At 40.0% G+C, this 17,706-nt stretch overlaps 2 protein-coding genes across 2 annotated transcripts; both read right to left on the bottom strand.

Annotated features, from left to right (window-relative positions):
- Nucleotides 1–533: 533 nt before the first annotated feature.
- ier3ip1 (immediate early response 3 interacting protein 1) lies at nt 534–2,227 on the bottom strand. The gene is made up of 3 exons (XM_053887938.1): nt 2,081–2,227; nt 1,806–1,907; nt 534–1,413 (listed from the first exon to the last, which is right to left on the bottom strand). The coding sequence occupies exons 1-3, from the start codon at nt 2,169–2,171 to the stop codon at nt 1,358–1,360; spliced, it is 249 nt and encodes an 82-aa protein (XP_053743913.1). The 5' UTR covers nt 2,172–2,227; the 3' UTR covers nt 534–1,357.
- Nucleotides 2,228–2,448: 221 nt separating this feature from the next.
- Nucleotides 2,449–12,307, bottom strand: skor2 (SKI family transcriptional corepressor 2). The gene is made up of 9 exons (XM_053854518.1): nt 12,159–12,307; nt 8,873–10,856; nt 8,414–8,474; nt 7,298–7,375; nt 4,842–4,907; nt 4,648–4,746; nt 4,449–4,516; nt 3,721–3,781; nt 2,449–3,426 (listed from the first exon to the last, which is right to left on the bottom strand). The coding sequence occupies exons 2-8, from the start codon at nt 10,823–10,825 to the stop codon at nt 3,725–3,727; spliced, it is 2,382 nt and encodes a 793-aa protein (XP_053710493.1). The 5' UTR covers nt 10,826–10,856; nt 12,159–12,307; the 3' UTR covers nt 2,449–3,426; nt 3,721–3,724.
- Nucleotides 12,308–17,706: the final 5,399 nt, after the last annotated feature.

The following is a 17,706-nucleotide window of genomic DNA, read 5'->3' on the forward strand; positions in this document are numbered from 1 at the left end:
TCGATGCAGTTCCATGTCAAAAACAGTTTTTATTTTATTTATTTATTTTTTAATGACTGTTTTAGCCAAAAACATTACTGGAAAAAGAGACAACCTTGTCAAAGCACAGGTTCAGTTCGGCTGTTTCATAGTCATGAATTTAACATCCGTTTGGTTTGGTCAAGTAATTTAATGGAACTCAAGATGACTTGAAACATGTAACAAAAGGATAAATTGAGATCAAGCAAAAATGACCTTTTAATGTAGAGAATCTCTCCTCGCCTGTGATCACTTTCAGATTTGTTATGACGCCACATCAGACTTATCGCAGATCAAAATGGCTTTGCTGCAGATAGATCTGAGGAACATATGTTTCTTAATCCATCACATCCCCTTATCACTAACAAAATAGGTCCAGCGTTAATAAACATGTTTGCGCAGTTCATCATTGATGGAGATGACTGATCAAGTGCAAGAGATGGACTTTATTTTGGTGTGAAACATTTCTTTTTCACTATGTCATCAAGCACAAAGACGACAACAACACATGAGATGCAAGAAAAACATTTCATTTATTCACAATAAAAAAAAAAAACAACAGAAGACTTGATGCAGAATTGCATGTAAACGCATCTTAAGATTCATCGAATCACAGTAGATAAAAGAAAAGCTGTACTGTATGCGCAAGGGGTCACCAACAAACTTGATCTACAAGTACACCTTTATATCGCAAATATTGTTTTTAAAGCATGTATTTTATTTACTTTTTGGCAATTGTATTAATGTTTTATATTGTTAAAAATGCTGCAGATGTGGTGATAAGTACACGATGTAACATGAATTGTGAACATTGTTCATTAGTTTTCAGTTAAAACAAAACATAACAAAAGCAGATACAGAAATATAGATATACAGTACTGCATGTGGAAATTAACATTGTTGAATTAGCTAATAGATAATAACAACAATAACGATAACAAATGAAAATATTTAAGATCTAGTGCTCTAACAAAAGTGAGCATCAAGCTAAAGTTAAAGGATAGGTGAACCCCACGTACAGATACACATACAGTACATATACTTTTTGTTACAGAGTGATAACAATGAAATTCGAATGTGGAGATACAAGTTTGTATATGTATAAAAAAAATCAATATATGTAGATCAGTCAAAAATGTGCAACAGTTGTGAGTAACGTTCTGTTGCTCACACAAAAATTAAAGCTAAATGTGAAATGTTTTAAAAAAAGGCTCTACCCTTCTCTTGACTGACGAAGGCAGAAAAGCAGTCTGGTGCATGTTTAAGCAAGTAGTGTTTGTCATGGTCCTTGGCTTGTCTCTTGTCCTGTGCTTGAACATCAGATTCCACTGTATGTCCATCATCCGAACAGCAAGAGCAGGACGATGGAGATGGTGTTCACCATTATTAGGGGCACTAGACATTTCCAAAAGGGAAAAAGACACAATGTAAATGTCAAAATTTTATTTATTCACTGTCTTTAATTTCACAATCATATTAAGGTTATTGTTAGTATAAACAGTGTAACTAAGGAAGGATGCAAATAAAGAAAGAGGAAGTTAGAGAGGGCACTATGCCAAAGGGATAAATATTCTTATATTTTCAAGAGAAACACGTCGCAAATTCGAAAATGCCACATCAGGTTGTTCTGTTTAGGTTTGATGAAAAAGTGATAAATAATAAGATGAACAAAAACATATATAAAAAGATTATAAATAACTTTCAAATCAATGAGGGATTAAACGACAATAAAGAAAGCTAGACAACTATTTTCGAGCACAAATTTACACATTTTAAAGCCACCAAACCTCTCATGACAGTCCGGACCGAGCGAATGAGGTTTAAGATCTGTGCTTTTACTCCTGGGTCATCCCCAAATCCGCCAGTGCCTTGGTCAACACCCCAGCCAACTGGACATAAACAATTGAGGGATGTGAATCAGACTGGAAACACAGGCAGAGTGATCGAGAAAACAACGGAGACAGAACATGAGACAGTGACGAGAGCGTTGACGTGTCACCAGCACAGCGATTACGATTGTTTTCTGATCAATTATTATATCAAGATTATTAAAACAACTCACTCTTGCTGAGAAACCTTTCTTCGTGTAACACGGCAATGGCATTGGTGCACAAAATAGCGGTTTGGATGAGGGAGTAAAGAGTAAACGCCATGCTGGCAAATCCCCGCTGTGGGTTGTTGTCTCACTATGGTGATGCGACTGCCGTAAAGGAGCCCCCGGATGTCGTAAACAGACGTAAAGTGGTAAGCGGCACTGACGACTTGCGGCGTTCATTGCTCGTCTAATAATACTGTATAATTGGTACTTTTTAGGGGCCTACGGTTACATGAATAGTGTTAATTCACACGCTGTATGTGCGATGTGTCATGCTTCAAAGTTGTTACTGTCTACTACAGTTTGGAGAAATATTTTAGATCAGATCGTAGTTATTCAGTTCTCGAGTACTTCCTCTTGTCCGCTTAATAATATCCTTTATATCGCAACCATTTGGTTAAGTGGAAATGGTGACATCACTTGATCTCATAATTGATGTATAGACATTTTAATTTGCACATAAAAAGTAGAGAAACAACAAGAACATATTATATTTACAATTACAAGCGCAATGTTTCATAAATGACTATTATTTAGCAATTCTTTATTTCTAATAACGAATGGTTTATTGTTGTCTTTTTCCCAAATGTGGACACAAATAACACCATCATTTCCGTTTCATACTGCCATGTAATAAATATATTATTTTACAATTAAGAGCTGAAGGCTGGATACTCAAATGAACAGACAGAAACACACAAGCACAGATATGTACGTATATATAGACAGTGAAGTTCTTCTCTCATGACATTTTGTACATCCAGTCAAATACAGTATATTACATTTATGTACAATTTTGCGAGGCTCAGACTTTCATTTTATGTCTGAAACGTGACAGATTTTTTTTTTGTTCAACCAAAACAACTATGTGTGTAACATTTTCCATTTTAATAATAACAATGATGACACGCATGGTATCACAGCAAATAAATAAATGCAATAAATATGCTCCTTGTTCGATGCCGACACAATCACAATAGTAATAACAGCAACAATCTCAGGTCTCTTTTATCTACAATAAGATCTGCACCAGCAGTCCAAGTCCTTAAAAACACAATCCATTCTTTCTGATGTCTTTCACAGAATTTAGAAAAGATCTTTTTTTTTCCATGAAGAAATCTTCAGCTGCCATTAAAACGTACTCAGATGCCACTGTTGCTTTGGTCCTGGACTGGTAAAGCTTTCAGTTTTAGAGTTTGTGCTGCACAAAAACTTTTTTTAAAATCAACTCTTGTCAATGGTTGTGGCCCAGAAAAAGAAGGAAAATGGCTGCCCGGGTGAAATGTCAGATGTCTTCTGTGGTAGCTTGTTCCCTGTGGAAACACAGTCATACACAAGCCTTAGAAAATACAGTAGGATCCAAGTTTGAATTCTTCGTTGGCAGATTTGTCAGGTTTCATTTGCTCTTGAAACATTATTAACACTGAAGCAACTATTCCAAAAAGAAGCGATTTCACTGAGATTATTTAACAGACGTGCAAACACCTTCCTTAACAATATTAAGGAGGTCTAGATAGAAAGGTAGATACTTTGTTGATTTCACAGGGAGAAATTAACTTGTATTTCACTAGAAATTGAATATAGGTCACTAGATCATGTTCCGTTACCTTTTCACTTAGTGAGATGTGGAGCGATCTTTTCTTTTCTTATGATGTTTGCGTACGGAATCTAAAAGGAAGAAACAAATGAGTCTGACAAAAATATATCTGAGCGACAGTACAGTTCACAAATATATTGAGAACAGAAGTAAAATGGCCAAAAAAAAAATATTAAGCACGAGAGCGCAAGAGGGAGAACATGACAGAATTATGTAGAAACATGTTTTGATGCATTCAAATATCTATGAAAATGAGAGCATCTGACCTCTCAGACTAACCATCTGCTGAATCTAGACACATTAATCATTATTCAGCTGTTTTGGCCTGTTTGGCGTGTGTGTCAGCGCACAGTTTTCCGGCATGTCAGAGACGAACGTCGTCTGTCAGCCTGTCGGCCTGCTGCTCTGGTGATTGATGAGCGGCAGAACCTTCTGAAACTTCTCACCCATGAAAGACAAACTGGACGATTGTCTCTTTGCTTTGACGTACTACAGAGATACGAAATTGAAATATGTGACTTGTCCTTGAATGCAATAACAATAATGAATTTTTTATTGACACCTGTTTTTGTTTTATTTAATAGGTAGAACAACTATACGGTAAGATGGATTTAAACATTGAAAGAACTTTAACTCTCCTTTCCTCACGCTACATGTTGTACATTGCTGTCTCACTATTTGCTGTTTGCAAGTGCATGGGGTATTTTATCGTGCAGAAAGAGGCGTTAGAACTCTCACCATCTGTAACTGTTGAACCATTTCTTCTCTGTAGGCGAGCTCCCGTTTCATTTGGTCTTGGAAATTATCTGAAAGCATTGCAGAGATTCTGATGAGATTGGTAAACATAATAACCACAGACTCATCTCAATAATGAGGTGATGTGGTGGAAAATGAACCTGCAAATGTATGATGATGACAGGAAACTTAGGACACTTACGAAAGACAGGAAAGGGGGAGGTTCCCTTCAGAGCATGAAACTCCTGCTCCAGTCGCCTCCTGAAGTCGATCTGCTCGAGCAGGACCTTCTGGAGCTCCTCTGTTCACACAGTACACAGCACAGAGGTTTTGAGTTTTGCGGTGGGCATCGTGTGAGCAGCAATCTCCCTGCTTTGAGTCTGCACTATTCTTTACCTTTTTCCATGTTTTCCACATCCTTTTTCAGCGGTACAGGAGAGGCAGCATCTTGGCTTTGATCACCTGAAAATGAAGGCACTCTTTTAGATCTGCGGTCAAGACACTAAATAAATCATCATGCTGATGGTTTTTATTTTCTAAAACAGATTCTATAAGTCAATCTATATGAACATGGGTGTAGAATAAAATCCCTCCTCCCAAACAAATCAGCCAAATAAAAGTCACAATGTATCTATTTGTCATTTTAAATCACACAATAGTGTATGTAACTGGATGGAGAATATTGGCTTTGAATAGATAAAAGTCTGTGAGAGTGTGTATACAGGCTATACGACGTTTAGCTTTGACCGCTAGGTGTCAGTATATTGCATTTTATGTAACTTCGGGGCGCGCTGATGTCCTTGTGACCCCTTCAGCAGTTGTGAAGTTAGCCAGCGATTTGTACTGTAAGTCAACAACACAACACCTTTTTATTATCACTTATTAATGACACATTAATCACTCGCATTTATTAGGGATCTTTTTTGCCGATTTAAATTTTTTTTTTTTGTATTGTCATGTTCAGGGTCAAGAGTGCTGGAGACAATATATTTTATTTTTATTCATATCATCGACGCCTGTGGTAAAATACACTGCTCAACACTGTAAGCCCAAAGTTGTAATCTGGTTTAATGGCTGGAACTGATGTAGACTCAAGTCAATTTCCTTCAAATGCTGAACAGACAAGTGTTTTTGTCCCAGTCTAAGTTGTAACAATGAGGCATCGGCCGGCCTAAATGAAGTGATCCGTAACGCCCCCCTCCGCCCCCGATATGTTTATTCTGCTCCACTCATTTCACACGCTGCCTCCTCAAGCCCCTGCCTCTGCTCTTTTCTCTCATTCAGATTGGAGGCTGTTCTGCTCTCCGCTCTCCTTTTCCTCTCCTCTGTCTGTCTCATTTGACAAGCAAATTTGCAGACAGTGCCTGAGGATAACAACCTCGTTTGACAGTCAATTAACCGTGAATAGTCAAAGCCAAAGCGGTTTGCATTACATAAATGGAAAATTAGATTATTTTTTCTCCCTAGAAACAGAGGGAGAGTTTAAAGACAGTGGGGGGCGCGGGGGGCACTCGGAGGAATCAGTCCTTCTAATCACGTCGAGCTTCCCACCGCCCAGGGAGACGTTTGGCAATCAGGGGAAAGGTGGTCTCATTTAATTTGTTTCGTGTAATTTTTCGAAATACATTATACATTATGCGCCGGGATCATTATGGTGTGTGTGTGTGTAGGGGGTGGCAGAGACGGGGAGGGGTGCTAGATATAAATGTTGGCACAGATGTCATAAAGCACTTTTAATGTCTTCCTGACAGATATAAAAAGGCAATAAGCTGTGATCTTTTTCAAACAGGATAGGCTTATTTTGCGCTGAGGAAGGAAGAAAAAAAAAAAAGGCAATTATGTCTGCGGCAATATTGGACCAGGATGGAGGCTGCCAGTGTGACTGCTTATTTCTGAGCTGATGTTTTCTTGGTGAACTATAACGGCCCCCAAAAGAGTTACGGCCCTGGCAGACGGCGAGAGAGGGCCTGGCAGAGCGGCAGCTTTCCTGGCTCTCAGTGTGTCTATAAATAAAGAAACCGTCCTCCACTGTTTTCAGAGAGAGACGTGTTGTTAAATGTGTTTGTAAATAGGGTGATTAATATTTCGCTTTCTCACGTCTTCCCCTCCCACACAACATGATGATGAGAAACAGAAAAAAATCACAATGTTCATCTTTTGTAGGACTGAAAGTTATTTACTGGCATTGAGCAGAAGGAGGTGAAAGTATGAGTATGAGTGTGTGCAAGGGAAATTGATTAATTAACCACAAAGAAGTTCAGATATAGACAAGTATTAAACATTTCTGGATGATGCTCCGTCCCACAAAATGCCTGCAGCTTGTCCAACTGACGTAAAAGGAAGACTGCTTGAAGCCTGCCACTACATGTTGTTGAGCAGGACTAAAATAACATTTCATTAAAGTTAAATTAATTCAGAATATCTACTGTATATGCAGTAGATGGTTGAAAAAAGGCTTGTTTAGATTTCAGTAATTTGCTATACTTTTAAATTATCGTCCTTTGACCAATTATGATTTCATTCTTTCTGTAATAGGTATTTAAAGGATTGTAATTCCACTGTTTTTACAGATCCACCTTTATTTTTATACTTCAACATCACATAATGAAGTCCAATTGCTTCCTTTAAAATGCATCATATTCTAAGATTTAATTCCAGATTCAATCAAACTTTCATCTATTGAGGCAAGATCTATATTTTTTAGAATTTCAGTTAGCATTTGCTGTCTTTGTTGTGTGTGTTTATGACTATGAAAAATGCAGCAAATATAAAATCAAAGGGTTCTGAATGTTTGCAGTCGGCACATTTCAATTTCAAATGATTTGCAGAAGAAAACAAACATGTATTCGTACCTGAGTTCTCCCTCCAGTAGTCCGGAGCCGGTGTCTCACTCTCTGATACAAAGAAACTATTCTGCTCTTTGTTTTCATCTGAGGGAAAATGAGACAGAAAGAGAAACAGAGGCAGCTCAGTAAGGTCCATTGGCTGAGCTGGTTATCCGGACACATGGAGATAACTAAGTGTGTGCACAGCGTGCGTCCCCACTTGTGTGCAAGTGTGTCAGTGTGTGTTTGTGCCAACACGGGTCGCGCAGAAAAAATGTTCCCCTGTCTGACAGGGTCGAAGTGGGAGATGAGAAAAGCAAATGAAACATTGCAGGAATATGAGCCTCTCAGAGAAACACATAAAGCACTCACTCACACACTAAATGAAACAAAGATGCTATAATACAGCCAAGCCACAGGCCTGATGGAAAACTACAAGGTGGAGTGACGAAAATAAACTGGGTGATAGTATTTGATAAAACAGTATAAAAAGGCTGTTTACACCGCAGATGAAAGCGACAGCACTGTGATATATAAAGCAACAAGTAAAGCACATAAACACTCTGTATGAAAAGGCAAAACATGTTTGAAAAAATGTACTTATTTTCACCATTTTATTTAAGCAGTGGATTGCTGTTTAATAGTGCACTGCAATTGTAGGCCTAGCAAACATTTAGAAGAGGACCATCATTTTAAATATATAATTTTAAAAATAAACAATTATTTTCATTTGATATTATTTTTAAATAAACATCTTTATACTATATAGGTATGGTTTTATTGGATTAAGGCAAAACAATTGTGAATTATATTTCTCTATTCATTAAACGTATGAGAAAGTAAATGTAAAGTACCTATATGTTGTAATTAAATTCATATTCTCATTTTCTTTATGGTCATTTATCTGATACTATTAACCTTAATCTGCTGACTCTTGCATTGATAAATCTATCATCTCTAATTTCTAATCCATAACAGATTGTTGCACAGAGATTGTACATATGGTGGATTGGAAAGAGTTTGGACTCTACTTTGAACGCTGTTTCCTAAACCAAAGAAGAAATCTAACATGCATAAAGCCTTTGTTTCATTTGGTGGTGAAAGAAAAGACAGTGTGAAGTCTTGTGTAAAAAAGATGCTCACCAGAGATTCCAGAGTCTTTTGTCACATATGCAGGAAGTCCTTCGTCTCGATTTTTGTCGCCCTTAAAAACAAAAATGATTTAGCCACTGAGAGTTTGCATCAGGCGAAAGCTGCATCTCCCTCTATTGTCCCACCAAGACAAGCAATTATGTGAGTATAAAGCATTATTAGTGTCTAATCTGCTTGCAAATGAGCGATTTGGTTTCACTCCCAATTCGCCCTCCCGTTTCCTCTGAATGTTGGTGTCGACAGGTTAAAGATTAGCGTTGCCCTAACAGGCCCGGGTGACAGGAGGAGAGCAAACACACCGCCAGGGCCTGTTAACTGAGATCAGATTGGGGTGACACTCTATGGCTACAGGGAGAAGTCAGTCTATCAATCTACTTATGCAGATCAGCGCTTGGATGCCATGGCATGTAAATAACAATTAACTAATGTGACCTGAGGGTGGATATTTACATTTTTGTACGTTCGGTCCTCCTGGTGAGGCGGCGAAGAGCTGGGGAGAGAGAGGCCGCTGGGAGGAGACGGCGGATGGTTGGGCGAGTCCTGTTGTGGTGGGTTTGAGGAGGAACGTGGAGAGACACTGGGGTACAGAGCAGCACTCTCCTTTCCCCTCTCATCCCGTGAAGTGTCGCTCAGCCCAGGCATGTATGGGTTGCTCTGTGGCAGGCCGTTTGTGAAGCCTGCGTCTTCCTCTCCGTCCTCCTGCTTGGATGACTCCACGTCCACTTCTCCTTCCTCCTCGCTGTCCACAGCATCGGCTTCTCCGTCGCCGCCGCTCTCACTTCCATAGCTGCAGCTGCTGCTGGGTGACATGCGGTGATGCCGCTCTGACCCTCCGCTGACCACTGTGCCAAACTCGTCGTCCGTTGCTACGCTGACGCCGCTGTTGCCATGAAGCTTAGCGATGCCTTCTGCATCCTTGACAACGGGGCGGAAAGCAGAGCCGTAATTTGGCTTTCTGCTCTGCAGCGTTTGGTTGTCCAGAAGTTTGAGCCAGCCCTCTGATGTCACAGGACGCATGTCAGTGCTCAGCATGGTACCCTCTGGGTCAAACAGACCAGATCTTGGGGCTGCAGTGCTGCCAGGTGCCAGCGCGACACCGTTCCCACTGCTGGCTCCAGGCTCAGCGCTGTCTGAGAGGTCCAGAAAAGCCTGTCGGAGAGAGGGGTTATCTGCCAGGGTTGAGAGGGCACTTGGCTGAGGTTGGAGGTATGTGGGCACGGGGATTCCACCAGCTGCTCTTGGAGGCCAAAACATGCAGAAAGGGGGGTAAAAAGTGTCCTTACGCCCAGGCCATAATAGACTGGACAAGCCTGCTCCTTTATGTCCAGCAGACAAATCACTGTCCTCTTTTTTCTGCTGACAGATGCCGAAAGCTGGGAAGGGGTATGGTGAGGGAAACAGGGATGTGGGAGGAAACTTTTGGAGCATTCCAAAGCTTTTGCTCGGGACGGGTATCACAGGGTAGCTGCGCGGCGTTTTACGAGGTGACAATCCAGCACTATCAAGCTCCTCGTCATCATCAAAGTGTGCTCTCTTCTGTGCACCCAAGTCAGCACCCATTAGGTGAGGCATCACTGAACCCGGGAGACTTTTCATGGAGCCCATGGAGGGACACTGAGGAGCAGACGGCAGGGCTCTCTTCCGGCTACCTCCGTTGAACATGGCCTTCACGTCCTCCCAGGCATAAACTAATTCATCAGGCGGATGCTTGTCAGAGAGTTTCAGGTGTCGTCGCCAGGAGTTGAAGTTTGCAGCATCTGGCTGGGTGTACTTGGCGTCTGGAGTGCGGTGGGAGTGGAATATAAACTTATTCGGGGAGAAGTACATGTTGCAGAAAGAGCACTTGATGCATTTGGCTCGGGAGCTGTTGTAACGCGCCGGGATGAAGTTACCACGGCAACCCCATGCACACTCATGTGACACGTCAAAGGCAAAGTTGTCTGGAAGTTTGGGCGGAATGTTCTCCCCCAAAAAAGATTTGCAGAGACGCTCAGCTTCTCGCTTAGTGATCATGCCGCAGCGGCGTGAGGAGATGGGCATGGCACCGGCCCGGCGGAGGATCTCAAGCTGAACTGGGGTGCACTGAACGCAGGTGATGCCCAGGGCCACACGCCGGTTGTGGATCTCATTATAGCTGTAGTTTTTGAGGAGCGTGTTTGAGATCTGTGCCAGGCAAAGTCTTTCATTGTTGTCGATAACCAACGATACAATTGGTACACCGTACAGGATGACCTGGCCCACCTGATTGGGCTTCAGGGGCGAAGAGGAAGAAGATGACGGGGATGTTATGGACGAAGAAGAAGAAGAGTGAAGTCTCGGGGGAGTCAGTGGTTCCTGCTGGTATGGGCCCGCTGAACTTGTCATGATGATCTCATTCGAACTGGAAAGATGGCTCTTTTCCATTTTGATATTAAAATGTCAAAAAAATTAAAACCTGTATGAGGTAAATGAAAGAATGAAAAAAATCCATTAAGAGTTGGTAACTTACTTTAAAATACATAGAACAAAACAGTAGAGAAGAACAAAATCATAATTTATATACAAGATGTTTTTATACACCATTCCCTAATTAAAAAAATCAATTTCTAAATATCTCACTAATGTATATAATTTTAATAATGATTATATCCGTTGTTAAAATGAAAACATTTTCAACACATCATCTTCCCGTTTTTAGGCCTTCAAGGAAAAATTACGTGTAAAAAGACGTATACTGCTCTGTAAAATGTAAAAGCTATTAGAGATTATGAGAAGATAACGCTCGCCGTTATTCTATGAATTAAAAAAAAAAAAAGAAAAAAGTAAAATAAATGAATAAACAAAAATAAACAGCAAATTTATTTTGCGAAACTGTTCGAAATAAATTCTGCAGTTGAGTTTTACGTATTTAAACAGCTGCTGTAATGAGACATGAACTGAATAAACAGTGCGTGTTTTGGGAAATAATATATAATGAAGAGGAAAAATGATGAAGAGGAAAGAAAGGCATAGCGTAAAAATGTTTGATTAAATTGAAATAAGCCAACCAGAATGGAAATAACAATGTATTTCGCTGTTTAAAAGGAGCAAAAGAAAAAGGCTTTCATTAGAATCGTGCAATGCCTGTTGTACAAGATGTATTTATACCTACCACGTTACATCGGTAAATGTATGCTTTTACTTTATTTTTATACTTTTAAGTTGTAGCGATAATGTTGAACAAAACGCTCTCGCGCTGCGCTTTTATTTGTAACATCGACAATGACATCAAAATGACAATCAATCGCGTATATTTTGTTTTCAATTCCTTCACTGTCTGACATTAAATGCATGTTTGTAAAGGTCATCGCCTTTATAAGATTTAGACATTGCAACTAGATTTGAAGCCTTTTTGTAATGAACGTAAAATTCTGTCGCGGCACAAACTCAACTTCAGTTTCATTGTTTAATATTAAATGCGCGTATTTGTCTTATTTATATTGTTGCAACGCAAAAGGCCTTTCTTTAGATATTTTGAAATATTCTAAACATTACAAATTTAAGTGTAGTCGTTATGTGACTGAAATGCTGCAGACAGGAAACTCGTGCAACGGAATGCGGGCCACAAACTTTCAATATCATTTCCATCACAGTCGCTCCGACTTAAAAAAAATAAAACACACAAAAATGCACTGTTTGAGTTGCTGTTTTTTTCTTCTATTTAACTCCAGTTACAAACTTTCACCTTTAACCGGGAGAAACTGTGAAACGTTCTTACCTAAATTCCAGAGAGTGTAATCCCTCCACAAAAAAAAGACGTTCACACAGTTGCAAAATATCCCTTCAGATGGCACATCGACGCGCCCTGCATTCTTTAGAAACTGGTGGATTCATGAACTTCACGGAGAGAAGCGCCGACTCGCCGCGACTGCGCGTTAGCTGTGAGTACACTGCGGAGCTCGAGCCGGTTTTATTCGCGCTTCAACGGTGCCACGCGCCGCGCTAATCCGCCTCCTCCCCCCGCCCCCTCCCGACTCCCTCCTCCTCCTCTCGCTCTCTCGCGCTCCGTCTCATGCGCCTGCATCCAGTTTGATTGACGTGTGGCACGAGTTCAGCCTTTCACTGCTTCTCACCAACACCTTTCTTCCCTTTAAGACAGTTTCAACAAGGGATGGTTGAACAAGCTACGTTTTTAAAGAAGAAAAAACGAACTCATAGTCGCCCGTTATTTGAACAGTTTACTTGTTTCTCACTTGTTAGTCACTTGAGTAGAAACCCAGACGGAGTCGAACCTGACGGGAACCATCAGCGCTAATGTCAGTAAAAAAATAAATAAAAAATAATCATTAAGGTTTGTGGAAATCCTCTTTGTTTTCCCTATTGGTTGGTCATTTGGTTGTGCACAATTTCCTGTACTTTGAACCATGTTGTGCCAAACGTTAAAAAAAGAATGTGAGGCAAACTGAATTAAAAGCAAAAACTGTTGCACAGGCCACAGTTTAAGATGGTAACAATCCCATTGCTTGTGAACATGAGATTTAAAGTCATCTATACAGATTTCATGAAATCATCAGAAAACATTTTGAGCTTTATGAAACGTTTTCATAAAACCGCGGCAACAAATAGCAGTGTGATGAAGGTGACAGAACAAAATGATGAATTACTTTTTTATTCATTCTTTACGATCCATAAAGAGTTTCAGGACCTTCATGCACAGTTGGCCTCTCAATACCTTTCTTGGGAAGAACATTTGTGTTTGTGTTTTGTGTTGGTTTGTCCAATGAAGGACAACTTGTCATGGAAGTAGTAATGGCTTCGAGTGGATAAAGTTAATATGGCTACGTGAAAATGTAAAAAAACAAAAGGCTAAATTAATCCAAACTGTACAAAACATTGTGTAACTGTGATTTAAACGTGATGGATTATGTAGATTATGTACTGTACTGATCTATATATATTACTGTTTGAGTACAAGTAGACCTTGAGAATGGTCATAATTGATCCACTGATGCATGTGTGTGTGCGTGTGTGCGTGCATGCGCGTGTGTGTGTGAGACGGAGACAAGAGCTCGAGCCCCATCTGCTTCCTTTCAAACCAATTTAGCTTGTCACCTCACATGCTTTTGTCTTGCGGACACTTTGGGTGCACTTGCTGCGGCGTGGACGACTGGCTTCACAATAGAAAGACGGACGAGTGGTGATGATATCCAGACCTACTGAGATACGAGTTCATAATTATGCATTAAAACAAATTTGTTTTCCAATTAACTGAGACACTTTTGCCCTGATTCAAGGCACGGTAATTGTGTGTGATATATGCCTTTTATTGGTGACAAATATATCTCGGAATTAACTGCTATCCAAGGAAATCTTGTACTTACTGTAGGCCACACTGCTTCTCTTTAAATTTGTGTTTTTGAGAAATAAATTATATTTATGAAACAATTTTTAATTGAATTTTTTACCATTGGAATAATACATACTGTGCATGCTACATACAATATATGTAATTACATGAAAAACAACAACTCATTTATTGTGGATTTAACAGCAGATGTAGGTTGCAATATGGTGAGCAGCATCCTGCTTTAATCCCTGCTTAGCACGTCTTTTGCTGAATGAATGTCTTACAGAGGTTCGCTCTGCATTACAATTAATATACATTTTACCGGCGGAATATTCACCAAAGTTATTGGGCTCATAATTTTGCCAAATCAGACATATTTAAATGATCAATTCTGCAGTTATTTTATGATCAAGATGAGCACTAAACCAAGACACATGGTACCATATGTTCTACTTCAGGTCTGATGCTGCTATGACCAGACACGTGTGCTGTTATACATGCATGCCTGCCTGGGGCAACTGTGCCAATTGTCACAACCGCCCTGCCACTAAAGACCCCTATATTTCACCAAAGATCTGGAACGATAGCTTGAATGAATGATTGGGACCTATTCATTTTGGGATAATAACACAGATTATTTTGTAAGTGCAACGAGTCAGAGTGTTCGTACATTAAGCAAAATAGAGTTCATGCAGATTCTTCAAAAATTAAATTTGATTGAAATGCAACCAGGAAAGATGGAAGGGAGATTGAAGGTTTAATGTTTATCGTGTAGGAATTTAATCCCTTTAATGACCTGGAATCCAGAAAAAAAATAATCTTTTCTGGCCACGAGAGTCATAGACTTTCTTTAAGACTCCATTGACAGAGGCTGTGAATAATATTGCATATTGTAGTTAAATGTCAATTCACTGAACTCTCTGAGAAAGGTGTTGACAACCAATAGACAATGAAATAAAGCATCCTAATGATACTGACCTATCAACATTGTCAACGACCAACTGTGAACTTTTAATATAGAAGAAATTAAAGGGTAGGATTTTTGGGATTCAGTTTAACCAGTGAAAAACAACAAATCTTCCTTCTCTTTATGATTGTCCTTTGTTTAAATATATATTGGGCCTCATTTTCAATGTTTTTTTGACAAAACAATCCCATTTTCTATTCTTCCTTTGTTGTCATTCATCTGTCCTTTCGACTGACTTGTGTCTAATCGGGACAACTGCTTTCACAAGGACAATCTGGAGTAGAAATTGCTGCTCTGAGAAGAAGCTTTACTTACTGAGTGATTCAGCTTCATAATTAAAGGCTTGCTTGACTTTTAATGACCCCAGAACACAAGCAAACTTGTGCAAGTTATTCCAAGTGGAATGAGTAATGAGATGTTAACAGTGAGCACTGAGCTAAAGTCAATTAGCTCATGAGCAGACAGACTGCTGGGCACTACAGTGCTCTTAAAGGACAAGCATACAAGGAGAGAGCTTTATGTGTGTTGACGACACACTTGAATCCTTTGGAAAGACAATGCAAACAGTTACAGAAAGTGCTGCAACATGGTGCTATTTACAGTAAGTCTCCTCCTATGAAAACAGTAATATCTAGACAAGAAAGATATTAATCTGAAAACTAGATCAATCCTTTTTAACGTCCAGATTCTGGAATTTCCTATGGGCTCCAGAAGGCAGCCGCTGCTTCTGAATATTGTTTTGTTCAGATACTGAAGTAAGTGATTCTCTCTGATGATTAAATCTGGAGATAAATCATCAAACATGGGACTAGTGGGTGGCATCTGAATGAAAATGGAAAATGGAAATCAAAGCTGACAGAGGACAGATTTTTAAATAGTTCCCCCATCACTCACTCACCAAACACCCTGCCTTTTAAGGAGTCGTCATTTTAGTTCCTAACGTGAAAAGGAACCAACAGGCTTTGGCTTTGTATGCAACTAAGACATACAGAACACCTAACAAGTACAGTGGTACCTCGGTTTTCGAATGTCCCGGACTTCGAACAAATCGGTGTTCGAACAAAAATTTTGAGATTTTTTTGCTTGCAACTCGAACGGCCCTGAAAAAAGCCGGAAAAAACATAACGTGCGCTCAGGTGAACAGCTGACCGACGCGCTTTGTTATTGTGTATAACGCAGCCTCTGTATGCAGACGTGTCCCGTTAGCTACATTTACTGACTGTTTTTTCTTCATATTGAGGTGTAGGTGTAAAACCTTTCCTGTCTCCGCACTGGCGTGTGGTAGAGTGTCACAGGGGAGTTGCTCGGTCTCCACACCTCCAAGGCTGGAGCACGCACTCCAGGGTTTGATGAGCTGGACACGCACCGGGCACCTCTTCACTTCTGGAGAGACGTCACTCACTCTGCAACCCCTCCCACATGCAGCGGCCATACACATAGAGGAACAGCGCACCTGCAGCAGACACTCTACATTCACTCCTACAAAAGCCTATTTTAAGGCTTGGAACGCATTGTTTCTTTTTCCATTAATTGTAATGGGAAAAATCGATTCAGATTTCGAACAAATCGCTTCTCGAACGGCCTTCTGGAACGGATTGTGGTCGAGAACCGAGGTACCACTATATAACCAGAGTGGTTACGTAAACAGATTTGAATGAGTGAAATTGTATTTTAACAGCCCTCTTCCCTTTCTAAACTCAAAATACAGATCTCTGATTGGTCACGTTAAGTTGTTTGTTGCTTCGGTGAAATATTTGCGACCATAGTCACATGTGTTTGTCTCAAAATGAGATTTGGTTGTTTATTGTGTCATGTTTGATGGATTCAATTCAAGAATTTGTCCTAGACAGAAAGTAAATAAATATATGAGTTAAATTAATATGTAACTATCAGAAAAATAAGATGGAATTTAAGCTAGGCTATTTTTGTCCAATAATAAAGCAAAAAAAATTTGACTTTACATTTCTTCACATAGTTCTTTCAAAACAGGATGTTGCATGGTTGCAGTTGTCTGACTGCATTAATCCATACAAATCTGTTCACGGGTCTATAGGCCACAGGAGCAGCATCTTAAAACTGTGCGAGGATACGTTACATAATCCAGTGTCTCCAGAGCTCTATGCTGCCGCTGAGACAGGCTGTGGAGGCGGAGCGGAGGAGCTGGAGAGGGAACACACATGGGAGCATTGAGCACTTTAATGCAAATAAAACTCCTGTTATTTCATTGACCTGATGTCACAAGGCTCAATATCTTGGCGGCATGAAGAATGTAAAATCCATATTGTAGCCATCAACCACAGTGATCGGCAAGTCACCGTAACTAGTTTATTGTTGAGAGTGACGGCATCTTACATGCTAGGCTGTGTTTTTGGTTCTTGTCTGGTCCCGACTGGACAGAAGACAGTCCGACTACAGTCAATGTGTTCCTCGCATACGATCTACCAATATAGTATTGTCTGTGATCAACCGGTAGATCGCGATTGACTCTATCGACACCCGATCTATGGATGAATTTGCTTCATCCATGTTTCTTTGTTTTCGTTCTTAATTAATCTATGTAATCTATGTCCTTTTCACAGAATAACTCGGTCTCTGTAATATTTTTAGATCAGGTTTCAAGATGCTCAGACAGCAACAAAGTGTGGAGGACTATTACCTCTGGTCCGTGAGAATCATTCAGTTCTCAGTGGGGTGTCAACGAGACACATCACGGCAGGGACAAGGAAACTAAGTGAGATGATCTCACAGTATCATGGCTTAATTTTCTTTACTGGGGAATTTGCAACGGTAATGTTACTTAAATAGGCCATTGTGGAGCGAACTGCATCATTTCATATGAGAGATAAAATCAAGAAAACTCCTCAACAAGGAAGATAGGCACTTAAGCCTCGAGAAAGCTTTCAAATGGATTTGGAGTGAATTACCGAAAATGTTGTTCCATATAAGAAGTTCCGCGTTAATAACCCTCTACTCATATCTGAGGTTCTAAAAAGAGATGGGCACATTTTGAAA

This window comes from Synchiropus splendidus, chromosome 1, assembly GCF_027744825.2.
Source record: "Synchiropus splendidus isolate RoL2022-P1 chromosome 1, RoL_Sspl_1.0, whole genome shotgun sequence".
In the NCBI taxonomy this organism is placed as follows: domain Eukaryota; kingdom Metazoa; phylum Chordata; class Actinopteri; order Syngnathiformes; family Callionymidae; genus Synchiropus; species Synchiropus splendidus.